The 16,127-nt window shown below is 37.8% G+C and overlaps 1 protein-coding gene across 1 annotated transcript in view; it reads right to left on the reverse strand.

Annotated features, from left to right (window-relative positions):
• Positions 1-206: 206 nt before the first annotated feature.
• arhgef17 (Rho guanine nucleotide exchange factor (GEF) 17) overlaps positions 207-16,127 on the reverse strand; it is a 61,555-nt gene continuing 45,634 nt past the window's right edge. Inside the window, exons 3-24 of the mRNA XM_077541461.1 lie at positions 13,490-13,672; positions 12,350-12,466; positions 12,017-12,109; positions 11,753-11,929; positions 11,518-11,568; positions 11,221-11,330; positions 9,495-9,580; positions 9,293-9,411; positions 8,996-9,203; positions 8,833-8,906; positions 7,635-7,718; positions 7,439-7,542; positions 7,231-7,340; positions 6,936-7,055; positions 5,508-5,775; positions 5,348-5,434; positions 5,129-5,196; positions 3,607-3,755; positions 3,353-3,527; positions 3,177-3,272; positions 1,746-1,928; positions 207-1,527 (exon numbers count right to left, since the gene is read on the reverse strand). Coding sequence (XP_077397587.1) covers positions 1,319-1,527; positions 1,746-1,928; positions 3,177-3,272; positions 3,353-3,527; positions 3,607-3,755; positions 5,129-5,196; positions 5,348-5,434; positions 5,508-5,775; positions 6,936-7,055; positions 7,231-7,340; positions 7,439-7,542; positions 7,635-7,718; positions 8,833-8,906; positions 8,996-9,203; positions 9,293-9,411; positions 9,495-9,580; positions 11,221-11,330; positions 11,518-11,568; positions 11,753-11,929; positions 12,017-12,109; positions 12,350-12,466; positions 13,490-13,672 — 2,871 coding nt within the window. The 3' untranslated portion in view covers positions 207-1,318. The remainder of the gene's footprint in view (positions 1,528-1,745; positions 1,929-3,176; positions 3,273-3,352; positions 3,528-3,606; positions 3,756-5,128; positions 5,197-5,347; positions 5,435-5,507; positions 5,776-6,935; positions 7,056-7,230; positions 7,341-7,438; positions 7,543-7,634; positions 7,719-8,832; positions 8,907-8,995; positions 9,204-9,292; positions 9,412-9,494; positions 9,581-11,220; positions 11,331-11,517; positions 11,569-11,752; positions 11,930-12,016; positions 12,110-12,349; positions 12,467-13,489; positions 13,673-16,127) is intronic.

Raw genomic sequence — 16,127 nt, forward strand, 5'->3', positions numbered from 1 at the left:
ACAACTTCATTATTTTTCATGTACAATTAATACCTTTAAAAACTAATTTGGCCACTTGCTGTTGCCTTACAATGACATCACCTGTGCTGAGGATATAGGTAACGACCAATCATAGCTCAGTTTACTGACAAAACCCAGAAAACAGGTGAGCCATGATTGGTCGTTACCTACTTCCTCAGCACAGGTGATGTCATCGTAAGGCAACAAGTGGCAAAATTAGTTTTTCAAGATATTAATTGTACATGAAAAATAATGATGTTATCACATTAATTATACACAAAATATTAACTTTTTATTGCTGAAAATGGCTCAATGAGTCAAGTATCACTTTAAAGGAACAAAATCCATCCGTTTTTATCCATCTCTTGCTGTCGACTGAAGACGACATCACAGTTGCTCAGGGATCCGGTAAGAACCAATCACAGCTTAGTTTAAGAAAACAGGTGAGATGTGATTGGTTGTTGCCTGAGCAACATTAATGTCATCTTCAGTCCTTAGATGGATTTAAAAAAAAAAAAAAGGAAAAAAAAAAAGGACTGGATTTTGCTTCATAACTCATATTCCACAAATGGAAAGTCATGTTTAGACTATTGAGGTCACATATAACATATTATTGTCAAAACATGTTTAAGGTTGACTTCCACTTTAATTTGTGTGTAGTCTTCAAACATTAAACACAATCATTTGTGTATATCCAAGAATAAATGGCTAGTATTTCCGCTAATTCGAGGTGATGGATTTAACGTATGCACAAAAAGTGGTTACATACCTTCCAAACATATACTTCTTTTACATGTTTGAAATGTGTCCTTCAATATGCTTTTTCAATACTGGATTTGAGCTGTCTTATCAATCTGATTTTAGGGGCCAATCAGGTTTTAAGAAGCCGACTTCATTGCTGAACTTCTCTGTTAATCGTCAGCTTTGCGTTATCACCGAATACATTACAAAATTATATCTCACTACAATGTAGAATGTTTTACATGGTGCCATGTCTGGAAGTAAAACATTTTGTTGCAACATGAGATGAGCAACATCTTGCTATTCAAAATGGTTATCTCTTTCAGACTTCTGCTTCTTGGCTGTTTAATATGCCATTGTAAAAAAAAAAAAAAAATCAATACTCCTCGATGAAACCTACACACCAGGACTAGGTTTGAAGTGAACATAATTATGTGTATGTTTATGATGGACTTCGTAGCCAAAATGCACATAGAAACCGGCAGAACTAAAACAACAGCAACATATACAAGGCTGAAGCACTTGTATGCGGCAAGTGGAACGTTGGGTCTGAAAGTCCAAACGGGGCTTGATCATCTCAGACTCTCCACAGCAACAGGTGGTTGGTGCTGTCATCCCGTCCAATAGTCTCACTGCTATTGTTCAGTCGGAAGTCCTCGTAGCCATCGCCACCTGATATGACAAGTTGATTGGTTTTCGGAGGCAGGTGGGCAGAGGCTCGGCGGCGAGTGGAATCGCGCCTTTGAAGGTTCCCGTCAACGATGGTGCCATCCTGGGATTGTTTGCCTTGGAAAAAGATGGCGCACAAAACGATTCTTTGACGTTAAAAGTTATTTTGCCATTTGCTCTCAACAAACAAAAAATGTAACATACCATTATATGATTTTTCCTTAAAATTGCATGAAATTTATGGCAACTTTCTATTCAGAAAGGAAAATCAATTCAATATCGATTATTCTATTTTTTTTTTTTTTTTTTTTAAACCCGACCCAACTTTTATGTACCTGTGGAATCTGATGTTAGAGGATGAAAGTTCATTCCCAAACCTTCCGGTAGCTCGACAGATGTCAGGAATCGAACGTGACCTGTGTGTCCGTGGGCGGATCCCATTGGCACCAGGGGGGTTTTCACTGCACATGCACCTGTTCCAGAACTCACTGCTGGGATTGGCAACGTGAGGACAACACCTGCAAAGACAAAATGGCCGTCGTAATAAAGAAAAGTAGAGATGGGCAAATGATAACAAGGCTCTTAAACTTGTGTCAGTCAGTCGGAATTTTGAAATTTTAATTTAGTTTTAGTGTGTTATGTGGTTTGTGTTATGAAGTTTGGATCCCAAAGTGCAGACACAAATAAGAGTTTTAACACTATTCGCATAACATCAAAAGGCGTGCAACTAACTTGACTTAACCAGAAACAACGAGAAGGTATCGAGGAAGGGCCAGAGGAATAATCAGACAAACACACTTCTCAAACCGCTACTACAGACAGTGAATCGATCTGATTGGTTGTGACTAAGTAAAGGATTAAAGATTGACATCACAAAGCTCCTGACATCACATAGCTGTCACATAACTTAAAACCAGTTGAAACTAGATGCTGTTACATCACTTCCCAACAGACACGACCTTACGGTCATGAACCCAAATTTAACAGGTCATGAACTCAAACTTAACCCTGGCGTGACCCAGACATGACATAGTTAGTCTTTTGACTAAAATTAATTAAGGTTTTTGTCATAATTTAGTCAAATGATTGTATTTTAGTTTTAATACAATTTTAGTCCAAAGTAAAGGCAAATTTTAGTAGACTAAATTGGCAATTAATGTTGGATTAAAAGTAAAATACAATCAGATGGCTAAATTATGTCTAAAACTAATTAATTTTAGAAAAAAAAAAAAAACTATAACTAAAACTAAATTAAAAATTATTGTCAAAATTAACACTGTTGAAACGACAATATGTCGTCTAAAACTTAGTTTTCACCAAATTAAAAAAGAAAATAAATTAAGTGCATAATTGCGAGATTAATCCTACATCTGCACAATGACTGTAAAGTGGTTTGAACATTAAATAAAGTGCAGTGAACAATTTCCGAGTGGTTCTTTTCTACCACCCGCGTTTCATTCCTTCTTCTGATTGGATTTTGTGAATTTTTGTCACTGTGTTGTTTTTGTTTCACTCATTGTCAGTCAATTTTAGTTATCGTCATCTTCTAAATATAAATGGCTTCTATTGTAGTTTTGATTTCATTTTTGTCTGGGGGGAAAAAAAATGTGACGAAAAATATGGCAAAAAAAATTTTTCATCGACGAAATTATCACTGGTGTCAGTCTTCAATCGTTTTGTTTTGACATTTACATAATCTGCAAATCAGCAGTGGCAATTTCAATCTAACGTCTGGAGGAATTGAAATGATGCGATCATAGTTATACCTGCACTGGTGCCAATCCACAGCAGATCCTTACAGGCCAGCAATGCTGTGATTCTCAAGCATGCAGCTTTGTGCTGCCTGATGATCGCATCTGCTCCTGAATGATAACGAAGAGGAATATGAATGAGATGGAGGTGTTATGGATGCGTAATAGGAAGGAACAGGACACAGTCTTACCTGCAAGCATCTTGTGAACAGCAGGCGCCACATCCACCTCGGTCAGGCTCTCCCACGTTTGAGCGTGGTACAGTTTCACATGCGCACTTCCCTGCAGGGCCAACCACACACCTTGACCGTACGCCACCATGCACGTCACACATCGGCTGCTGTCCGTTCCCACCTGGAAGCAATGCTGGGACGGCGACAGTCCACGTCAATCCTCCACCAGGCTTTCTATGCATCTCATCATTTTTGTCCATCACAGCGCTTACCTCTTGCATCAGCGTCGTTGAGTTCATGATTAGGATTCTGTTCTGGGAGCCGCACCACAATTTTCCTCCGACTGGAACCATTTTGGTGACGGGGCTGCTGGGAGTGCCCAGAACTAATGTTTGAGAAGACTGAGAGTCCCAGAAACTACCTGAAGATTAGGAAGTGACAGAGATATAATTTTCAATTTAAATTTTTATTTCACTCTTTAAAGTAAAATAAATGAAAGAGGATAGAAAGAAGTCAAACTTGTTTTGTCTGCCCCTGATCAACACAAAAATCAACACAAAATGAATGACGGTGAGCGGCCAAGACGCTTTCAGTGTCACAATACTACAAACTAATTCAACTGCATATTCTTGTGCTATATATATTTTTGCAGTATTTGAGATTTGATACATTTTTTAAAAATACAAAAAGGCTGAGAAGATTTTGTTTTTGTTCCACAGACTGACACCTTGAGTTTAAATACATTGTTCTTTTTGTTTTGTTCTATATTTAGGTAGGAAAAAAATGTCTGTTCCTCTTAATTTGTACTCACTTTCCCCTTTTATAAATTTGGTTTGTATATTGACTGGTAAATTTCATGATGGGATTTATACAATATTTTAAGGCGGTTAAACTCCATATATTCATTCAATTTGAAAGTTTTTAATTGTATAAATAATGGATTAGTGTGGTCTCTGTATCCACAGCCGCAAACGACACGAATAGCACGTTTCTGTAAAAGAAAGATGGGTTCGGTGTAGGTTTTGAATGCACACCCCCACACTTCAATGCAATAGGTCAATTTCTCTATGAAATAACGAGAGCAATTAAGAACGCTGCTCTAAACAATCCAAATTATCTTTATGGCTTTTCTTGTGACATGTTGAGCCCCTAATGACCAAGTTACATTTACTATCTTGTTATTGTTTTTTTTTTGTTTGTTTTTTTTCAATGCCATCTATGTATTTTGTTGATGACTGTAGTGTTGATCAGTTATAGTAGTTTTTATTGGATGTTTTAAACAGGAGCTCACAGCTATTGTCAATTACCCATCAAAACTGTTACACAGCACAATACCAGCAGAGGGCAGCAAAGTCACATTAATATGTTGTACCTGTCGTTTTTTTTCTTTTAATGTACTTTTTATTTGTATATCTGTATTAGAAGATTTAAATGAAATACATACCTTTTTATTACATTGATATTGTGTAAATGATTTTGAATATTGATTTTTATAGTACTATATTAATTGTAGTTTAACATGAGTTGTTCACTAAATTACATTTAAATAAAAAAAAAAATGTTTTCTTAAAAAAATGTGTTTAGTGCAAAACATTTTATATGATTGAAATGTGATTTATCAAGATAAATTAATTACAAAGTCTACAATTAATGACATACATTTTTAATTGAGTCCAACCCTTATTTATAATCTTTATAAGTATGATCAGGATAAGAATAGGAAAAGCAACAACTATTAACTTATTGTTATTATATTCATAATTGCCACACTTTAGGCTCCCAATGTGAGGTTACCTGCTTCTCTCTGATAGACAATCACCTCACCATTAGCCAACGATACGAAAACTTTGTTGTCCAAATACCTGTGGAAAAGGAAAACAATAAATGCAGAACAATAAATGACAGTGACTTACGTTTGTAAAATATGCAGGTATGTATCAGGTAGTAGAGAGAGCTGCTACAGAAATATTAGCTTGCAAACGTAATACAAAAATGTAATCGTGACATACTTACAATATACACAAAATGGAAGCCGCGTGCTGCATCTTCATGCTGTTTTTGCGGTTGCGGATGTTATCTGAGGACTGGTACACGTGGATGCTGCCAGGAGAAGAAGGATTATCAAATATTAGCGTTTAGTCGACGTATTTACGACCATTTGTCGAGAACACACCATCCGTCTTCCGTGCCAAGCCACACGGAGCTCTGGTAGGCTTCTGGGTCAATACTGAGCAGGTCTTCCAGACTGGCTCTGGTGAAGGATCCCCGGGAGGAGCGGCGCATGGCGCGGCCGTCCATGGGACTCTCCGTGTTGGCTCGACCTCCTCCGCCAACGGTCAACATCCCCGGAGCCGAATATGAACTTGTCACCGAGTACTCCTGTTCCTCCTCACTGCTGGTGGTCTCTGTAGCCAAGTCTTTGGAGCAAGGGGCCTCTTCATCTTTAGGAGGGATGCGAAGGGATGAGAGACTAACGAGAGTTCCACGGAATATCAGCTAATGTCACTCAATTCATCAAAAATATATATTTAGTACAAATAATGTAAGTTTGGTCATCTACACTATAATAACAATTGGGTCAAACATAACCCAATTTGGGTCAAAAAAGGACCAATCCAATGCTTGGATCAATTTGACCCCAAAAATGGGTTGTTGTGTGCAAAACACTGTCCAAAAATTAGGTCGTTTTGTGAAAAACACCCCAAAAGATTGGGTTGGTTTGTGCAAAACAACACAAAAAAAACAAAACTTTTTTTTTTTTTTTGTACAAAAAAAAGGGTAATTTTGCTTGAAACAGAACCCCCCCCTCAATTTTTTTTTTAAATAAATAAAGAATAATAATAATAATAATAATTAAAAAAAGAAACAACCTCTCCCTCCAAATAAATAAATACATTAATAAATAAAATAAAATAAAATAAAATAAAATAAGAAGTTGGGTCAAATTCACCTAAGTAGTGGATCGGTCCATTTTTAATTCTGGTTTTTAGAGTTTATCTGCGCCAATGTACTGTGTATGTGTGTACTGGCAGAGCAATTAAAAGCTCTTCCACTAGATGGCACAATAATCAACTAACCAACCTGCTGTCATTCATACAATGGCCGAGATTTCACACAAATGACACTTGTGAGCAAATTTAGACAAGATCATCATTACTTCAGCATACAGGTACTTGATTTCCTATTTGCAACAGTTTGTAACTGGGGCTATTACGTGACTGTGTCGGGCTAGTATAAATTTCAGAATTAAATCTGATGAAATCAGCACATTCTTACTTTTTAATACTGTATTTAATTTGAAATCTTGTGAGTTTTAGCCACTTAAAATTGATCATTTTGTTTGCACATTAGGTTAAATCCTTCAATAAGGAATGGCTTGAAAAAAACATAAAGCCCAGAAAAAATCAAATGTTAAAAATATTCAGTTAGATTTCATACTGCCAAAAAAAATGATGTGGAAATAAAATGTAAATCCTCCTAGAAATGCTATATCATGTAAAAGCTATGATACCAAATCTATATGTTTTTCATTTTCACCTCCTGTCAGTGTACTGGCTGGGTGTCCCAATAATTGTAATACATGAGCGCGGTTTAAACTTACTGCCATAACTGGAGGATATGGTGGAGTGACTGGCTTGACTCTGTAGAGTGGACGAAGGGCTTGGTGAATCCTCATCGTCCGTGTCGTCACTATCAAATGGGATCAGCTCAGCACCTGGTCCTGAAAAACATGAGCAGGTCAGACGACATGGTCGCTATGATCATCATTTAATCACTTTCTAAACAGTCTAGACAGCAATGGCAACAATTCAAGTAAATTCAACCAATCCAATAATAAATTGTGCAAGTTTCATCAACAGTCAACAATCAAAAAGCAAACACGTTTCATGAATTACCTGTTGGTTGCTCGGTCATTTCCAAAGAGGAATGTGAGATGGAAATATGTAACTGCTGTTGAGTGTGGTCAGGTGTTGTGGATGATGGGGGGACTTCAGGGCCACGCTTCCTATGACATAAACAGATGAATTTATGGTATAAAGTTAGATGAGGTCCAAATATATGCAACATAATAAAAAGCGTGCATGTGCATGCTTATTCGCTGACCTCCCCTTCAGTCCGGGTACAGCAGCAATGCAGATGATCCTGGCTGAGCAGACAGCAATACAGGCCTCCACTGTGGGCTCATCTTTAATGTTCAACAGACAAACCTGATGAAGAAACATCACAACTGTCAACACACTAGCAGAGTAGTTGAAATAAGCTGTTTGTTATGCAAACAAAGTAGTGTCAAGCTTCTTACCTGTCCAACATATCCATCACTGTTACACACCCACACCTCACACCCACTGTCAGGGCAAGTGTGACTCGGAGATGCACATGAAAACTAGGTACAAACCAACAAGACAGTGCATTCATAGATATGACTTGTTTGGACATTATTTTCATAATGTAATCCAGGGGTCAGCAACCTTTTACTGTCAAAAGAGCCATTTTAGGCCAAATAAATCACCAAAAATGTGTGTGGAGCCAGAAAAAACATTTGAAGATTGTGATGAAGGAAACAAGTGTGTTAATCTAATGTATTTAGGGCCTAAGAGCTAATATGAGTTGCACCACAACAGTATGACAGCAGCATCCACAATGTGCACATTCATGTTCTTCTACCTCTCTTCTTCTGTTTTTGGAGGGTTTTTATTTTTTATGTTTTTGGGGGGGGGTAATTTTTTTCAGGGTTTTTATGGATATTTTTTTATTTTTTGCAATTTTGTGTGCATTTTATGGTAATTTTTTCTTTTGATTTTGGACAATTTTATGCTTACTTTTTGAACATTTTTCTGATTTTTTTTTATTTTTTTTTTAGCAATTTTTGTGGACATTTTCGGGATTTTTTTCTTTTGTTTTTGGACATTTTATGGGTACTTTTTCAACATTTTCTTTTCAACCCTTTTTTTTTTTTTTTTTTTAACAATTCTCTGAGATTTTTTGGCCATTTCATTCATAGTAATTTTCTGCTTTCTGAACATCTTTCCTCTGTTTCTTATATCAATTTTCTGACCTTTTTTTTTGGCAATTTCTGTGGACATTTTCTGATAATTTTTGGGATTTCTTCTTTTGTTTTTGGACATTTTATGGGTACTTTTTGAACTTTATTTCTGCCTTTTTATTCAATTCTCTGACATTTTTAGCATTTTCATGGACATTTTATGGTAACTTTCTTTCTTCATTTTTAGTACTAATTTAGAAAACCTTTTCATCTCTCTTTTTCTGAAACCTTAAAAATGTGGGCTCTGACAATCTTTGAATATTTAATTATTCTGTTTAAATCAAAATCATTAATTGATTTAAATAATATTTCACATAAAAAAATACATATAAATATGTAAAAAAAAAAAAAATTCTCCGTTTTTTGAGATCCACAGGGAGCCACAGGAGAGGGACTAAACAGCCAGGTTGCAGACCCCCTGATGTAAACAGTAAATAATAGGTGTCACACTCACCTGCATTCCACTGCGTGTCTTCATAATTGGAATTGCCTTCAGGAATTCTGGGTCCCACTGGTCCTTTGTCATAGCTAAACAGGCAATACAAGTCAAAATGAAGGACAATTATTAGTTTATCTATGATTATTATTTATTCTATTACAGACTACGACACACTGACCCAACTTCTTTTTTGCTTCCTCAAACGCCTGTTCAAAGTTGGAGCGAACGTCAGGTGACGTGAACTCAAAGACAAAGCTGCTCTCGGCCGATACGGTGGTGAACTCCAGCTTGGTGGGCAGGAAGGTCATATTGAAGGCCAATGACTGTTTTTCTGACAGCTCCCTATGCACAGAGGCCATCAGATCCTTGATCACCTCATCAAGGGACTAGCGTGAGAGATGAGAATAAACGTCACCGTGAGAAGATAAAACGGGATAATCGGCACAAGTGTGTTCATGCAGGTACACCACCGTACCTGGTGCGGCAAGCTGAGGGTCTCAGACAATTTGCTGATCTGACCCAACGTGCTCAAATCCTCATCGAGTCGGCTGATAGTTCTCTGCATGTTTTCCTTGTTTGTTGTCTGAGTAGAACCTGAAAAAAGGAGGGTGAAAAAAAACAATGTATTTAAAGGGAAAAAAAATGACAGGATGTCAAGTGACAAGTGCCTTACTTACTTTTCACCACCTCCACATCCTCCAGAGGAAGCTTCCACAGAAACTTATACTTGCTCGACGTATCGATTACACTAGTAGCAGAATACCTGATGGGCAAAACAGCAACATAAAAGATGTGACATGAGAGACAGCCGCAGACAAAAATGGATGCCAGACATCTAAAATACTGTCAATCCTAAAGAATGCAATTTATGGTGAAATTGTATGGGAAGGCTGAGAGGCTGAATTAAAAATTGAGGAATGATTATTGAATGATCTGAAGTGATATTGTATGATATCGAATAATATACAATGACCTTGTATGAGCTGAACATATTGAAGTTGGAATGGTTTGAATCGGTCAAAAATGTAGAAATTAGAGGAGTAAAACAAAAAATTGTAATTTGGGCTTTTATATTGGAATTTTGAAAAAAATATTTACGGTATGGATAAGGTGAAAAGTTTAAAGTCAGAATGATTTGAAACTGTCCAAAAATATAGAAACTAGAGAGAGAAAAAAAACAACATACATTTTGGCTTTTGTTTTGAAATTTTTAAGAAACATTTGTGGAAGGGATAAGTTGAACTGTTTATAGTTGGAACCGTTTGAATCGGTCAGACAAAGTAGATGAGAAAAACAAAAACGGGTGTACGGGGGAATTTAAATACACAACTGCAAAGTACCTGGCATGTATTAAGTATTTATATGGAAGAGGCATTTGTGTAAATTCATTTGATTAAAATACGGCATGATATTACAAATTTAAATGTAAACAAAAAGTAAATACCGTACTTTTGATCCTAATAAATGAAAACAATGCAGTATTAACCACCATTAAATATAAGGTTTATGTAACAGTTGCTTAATGTTTTACTTAAAATTTGTTGCAGTAGTTGAATATTATGCTCCTCTTACTTTTCAGAGAAGCCCAGTGAATCTGCAGTAAGATACAATATGACCTATATGTTGTCTTTGCCCTGCAAAGACTGGCAACCAGTTCAGGGTGTACCCCACCTACTGCCGGAAGCCGGCTGGGATAGGTTCCAGCAGCCCCGTGACCCTTGTGAGGAGTAAGTGGTTAAGAAAATGGATGGATGGATGTTGTCTTTATGTTGAAATATTTAGAAGCTTAAGCTAGGAAAATAGCACATAATTATTACTTTACAGACCTTCCGCACTGTTCAGGTAATGCTACTGCATCATGGTGGTATCAACATCAGATTGTAGTAAAAAGGCAACTACAGCACCCAGTGGCATCACCTCTTCTTGTTTTAATTGGAAAATGTATTTATTCAAGTGGATGATGCACCCTGAAATTAATTGTGGCATACAACTGTGGTGTATATAGTGTATATGAGGAAATTTTGAATGTCTATAGAAGTTAACATAACTGAACACTAGAGGGCAGAGTCTGCCCTTGCCTTAATGTGTGTTTGCAATGCAATTTTTTAGAACGTTTTTTGTGGAGAACAAGTACCAAGGACTCATTTAAAATGTGATACAGATCTGAATTAAAGTATGATCCATGATAGTTTTTACTTTTCCCTGTTTACATTGTGAGATATATTCATCATTTGAATTAATTTCAAGGAAACTAGTCATGCAATTAATGATTAACAGATTTTTCATATGCAAATATGGGGGTCTATTAAGGTGTGGATCCACATGAGAATTGTTTGGCCCCAGTGGCAGTTGGTGCTCTACCATACAATACGATGATGCGTGAGCGTGTGTTTGAACTCGTACAGGCTCATGGAGCTGCGTCTCAGTGATCCCGACTTCCTCTTAAGTGTGGTGCAGATGATCAGATCACTGAAGAGGAAGAGGGAACGGTCCTTCTTCCCGCCAACTGTCTTCTGCAGGAATATTGAAACAAGCTCAGTTGGTCTTTGAAAGAGTTGCATGAAAATGATACACTAAAAAATATTATAAGATGAGACAATTGTGCGAATTCACTTGTTCCATTTATTCAATTGAATTAGGAGGTATTCGTCCAGAAATAACGGTGACACATACTGTACATTTATCAAAGACAATTCTTACCGCTTCCATAACCATCTCCTGCCTGATGAACTTCCTCTGGGGATTCAAAATCTAAAAAATACATAAAAAGGTATTGATAAAATGTGCTGTCATCTCATCAAATCAAACAAACTATTATCTGCTAGAAAAATGCATCATAATGTAAAATCTCAGTAGGAGATAACAGTTTTCCCTACATTGAAACAATGACAAACAAACGCAAGAATTTGATTCAGGTAAGAGAAAAATATCTCACATGTTCAACTCCCTCTATATGCGCCTCAATCTCCTGGATGACCCTGGCCTCCCTCTCCGCCTCCTCAGCAGAGCGGCGCCCTTTATTAATCTTCTCTGCCAGCCGCTTGATGTCCCTCTGGGCGTCCAACAGGAAGGAGTGGTCCGGGTGGTCATCTGGGGTGTGCTTCAGAAGGTCCTGCACACATTATCCAGAACATATTTACTGTAGTTTAACAGACACCGTGATTACATGCCATAGGAATTAGCTTGAAAGAGAATTCACCTTGACCAGAAGCTCATACCGAGGTATCCTCTGGACTGGCTTGATCATCAGGTCACCCAGGGCCTGCTTCTCTTTGTTCTCACGCATATTTTGCTTTAGAAAAGGGAAAGGATTATTTACATGAGGAAACGGTCTGACAACAACTGCTTTAATGGAAAACCATTTCTAACTGCTAGAGAAATATGTTAGTGAGACGTGGAATTACAAAGCAAAAATTTGCCACCGTGAATAATATACATCATCTCTTCATCTGATTAGTTTACATTATGTTAAAACCAAACCAAACCAAACCAAACCAATCCAATAAGACAATTTCTTCAACTTTTTGCTCACCTCCAGAAACTTGTGAAAGGCTGGCTTGGCCTCCTTAGCAATCCTCACAGCATCTTTGGCATTTAGAAAGTTGTCGATGTAGGCTGAATACATGTTAGCCAGAGCCTCTTTGGAGAACTGGAAGAAAGAAAACGAGGATATTAACGCTAGCAAGTGCATTTGAAAACATTCAACACACACAAATGTGACTCATAACATAAGCGCTGCCTGTAGAAAACCACACTAAAATTATAGATATAAAACTGTTTGGGAGAATTTTTTAAATATGTTGATGTAATTTTCCATAAACATATGCACATAAATCACAGTGACCTGTTTGAGAGAGAGAGAGAGAGAGAGAGAGAGAGAGAGAGAGAGAGAGAGAGAGAGAGAGAGAGAGAGAGAGAGAGAGAGAGAAATTGGTCGAACTCCCTACTGATCCATTCACACACTCACTACAGGGGAAAAAAAATGACAAAGAGAAAAAATAACATAATGGGAAGTAAAGTTACAGGAGAGTACAGATTAGACTAGCCTATTTATTCTCCTTTTTTTTTTTCCTTTTTTTTTGCTGTTGTAATGTAGTCATTGTCATGGCAAGAATGGTATAATAAATCAGATAAAAATAAAAAAATAAAAAAAATTAAAACAAAACTAGCTGGAAAACAGATTGGGGGTCATTTTTTTCTCCATACAACCCCCGCTTAAACAGTCCACCTTTGAGTGAACAGTGACACAAACCCAAAAACATTTGCCCCATTGAGGCTCAAACTCACGACCTTCAGATTATGAGACTGACTGGATCAACAAGGCTTGTTGGCTGTTGCTGACTTAATAATACTGTTAAAAAAATGTAAACAAAAAAAGACAAGGGCACACTAAACAGTGAACAAAACAATCCAAGCCAAAAAGCAAAGCAGCAAATCACATGACATCGCTCTCTTCTCTTATTGGTCACAAGAAAATAAACAGGAATAAGGTTTGCTCGAGCTACGAGTGAGAGATGAGCAAGTAAAGCAGCACAAATGTACACAAAATGGAAGAAAACAGTATTTGTTAATACACTATCAATTTTAGTGCAATGTGACAGGCGACAGCATACCCGCAATTACTGGAGAACACTGGTGAAAATTGATATTACTGATAGCTTGTTGTACTCACTGATTGGATGAGGAAGTGTCCAACAGTTTGCCTGTCGTGCCACTGGTTGACGCAGCCGTCAACCTGTTCCAGGAAGTGCTCGTGGTGCTCTAAGATCTCCGGGATTTGGTAAAACATCTCGTCCACCAGCAGCGGGTCCACGATGGAGCCTCCGTCCGGCTGTTTGAGAGGACGCATGTAGCCCTGTGAGTGAAGAAGTACAACCGTTAAAGTCAATGCTGTGACTGTGCAACACGTACTATGTCAGTGTTTCACAACCCTGGTCCTCGGGGCCCCCTATCCACCCTGTTTTCCATGTCTCCCTAGCTTTAGAGGCATTTTTTTTTAACTGCACTACAAAGTATGAAGTAAAATTAACCTCTGAACAAAACTAAAAAGAAGTAAACTACTTAGTCTTTTAAGATGCCTTGACAAATGTCAATGGAGCGCCACTGGGAAGAGGCGGTGCAGGAAATGTACGACAAAATCCACCCACTCATGTCCCTTCTGTGTTTGTATCAGTCTCTTTATCTTTGGCACACCTACGTGGCTCTTAGCGGGGCCGGAATGGAAGTTCACATAGTACCTTTAATTTATATTTCATCAAACGGGTCCCCCCCAACTGGCATGGCACACTGGTGACCCACTTCCAACACAGCCTTACGTAATACTCGCTCAGATATTGAGACTTTTGAAGATCAATTAGACTTGGAAATGATTCTTGAAAAAATGCCATTTGCGAGTTATGTCTCAGTGTGCACTAGCTGCACTGCTATGAGGATTTTCCTTAACGAATGTCTAAACAAGCTTAGTTGAGAAAAGTCATTTTTCAATTACCTTTATTAACTTGCGAGCAGTGTGTTACATAAGAGCTCTGGAGCTAAAATTGATCATTTGATCACACAGGGAAGCTTCCGGCTTGTGATGGAGTGTTTCTCCCTTTATTTCAACTACAGGCTCTCATCATTTGTACTCTTTTTCAGAACAACAAATAGAAATACGATTTGTTGTTTGTTTAAGCAAACAATTTAAAAATTGGTCAGCAAGCACAATGTAGGTCGTTTGTTCGACTTCTGTTATTAATCCTATTTTCAGATTTCATTTTAAATTAGATATGTATCAATTAATGTCAATGTGACCACTACCCAGTCAATAATCCATCAATTGAAAGATGGCGATCTTAAAGTGGAAGTCAACCTTAAACATTTCTTGACAATAATATATGTAACCTCACGAGTCTAAAAATGACATTCTGGTTAATATTACATTTGTGGAAGATTAGTTATGAAGCAAAAATGCAGCCATTTTTATCAATTTTAGGGGGCAGCCATTTTGTTACTCGCTGTCAACTGAAGATGCCATCAATGTTGTTCAGGGCTCAGGAAACAACCAATCACAGCTCAGCTTCACAAAACAGGTGAGCTGTGATTGGTCGTTGCCTGAGCGCTGAGCAACTGTGATGTCATCTTCAGTCGACAGCAAGTGGCAAAATGGCCTCCCCCTGAGATGGATAAAAACGACTGGATTTTGCTGCTTAACTCATATTCCAATAACTCAATATCAACCAGAATATCATAATTAGACTTGTGGGGCTGCATAGAACATATTGTAAAAAAAAAATAATAATTGGGTTGACGTCTTCATTATTGACTTTAGACTTTTTAAAGTCGACACTCACTGGTGAATTCTGGACATTTTAAATCAATTAGTTGACTTGGGATCTGACCCACTAGGTATATATTCTGGTTTACTCTATTTTTTTTAACATTATAATGCTTTAGCTGCCAAAATATAAATAACACCTTTTCATTCTAAGTCTTCAAATGCACATGTTCACCGAGTCCCTGTCTGCCCCCTCCAACTCCATTTAAGACAGAGCTTGCCGTCTCAGACGAGCAACATCCTCCTTCAGGAGTCTGCCGCCTCAGTTTGCGGTCACTGTGGTAACACTTTCCCTGGGTCGCCATGGGAACACAGCAGGATTTTATCACTTGGAAGCCACACATAATCGTACAAGCGGCCCCATAGGGACAAGTACAGAAATGTGAGTGCCCGTGTGGTGCATGGATGCATATAAATAGGCATAATGCAGGGTGATTCTGCAGGGTGATCACGGGTGACGTGCGCGCGTGATTGTTGGTGTGTGTATGAGTAAGAGGGGGGAAAAATGCAGCAAAGATTTGAGTTATAGGTTAATTAGTTGTGTGAGAGTAGATGTGTTGGTTATAGGAGAAAGTGAAGGGGTGGAAAGATGACATTTTTGGTGTTACTCAGCCTACATATTCATGTTGTGATTCACTTGAGCGAGTGCAGTGTGAAAAGGGCTGCTGGGGCACATTCAATGGAACAAATAATTAAAAAATGATTTAGAAAGGTGAATAATTAAAATTGAGGGGGAATTAAAGACCGCTAATTAGTTCATAAGATGTTTTTTCGATGAAAGTGGTGGTATACGAGACAACCTCATTGGCTTTCCGTCCACGGGTGCTGGTAATGCTGATGACAGTGCGACGTGATGAGGTTAGCAGATTAGCTTGATGGGGCAAATGAGTGAATGTAAGTGGATTACATAACACCTTTGTTGCCTGCATTTTTTAATTCACGTCCTCAGTGATGTGCGCATGTGCGTTTGTCGGGGTCAAAATTTGCAATTCGGGTG

Source organism: Festucalex cinctus, chromosome 13 (assembly GCF_051991245.1).
Source record: "Festucalex cinctus isolate MCC-2025b chromosome 13, RoL_Fcin_1.0, whole genome shotgun sequence".
Lineage (NCBI taxonomy): Eukaryota > Metazoa > Chordata > Actinopteri > Syngnathiformes > Syngnathidae > Festucalex > Festucalex cinctus.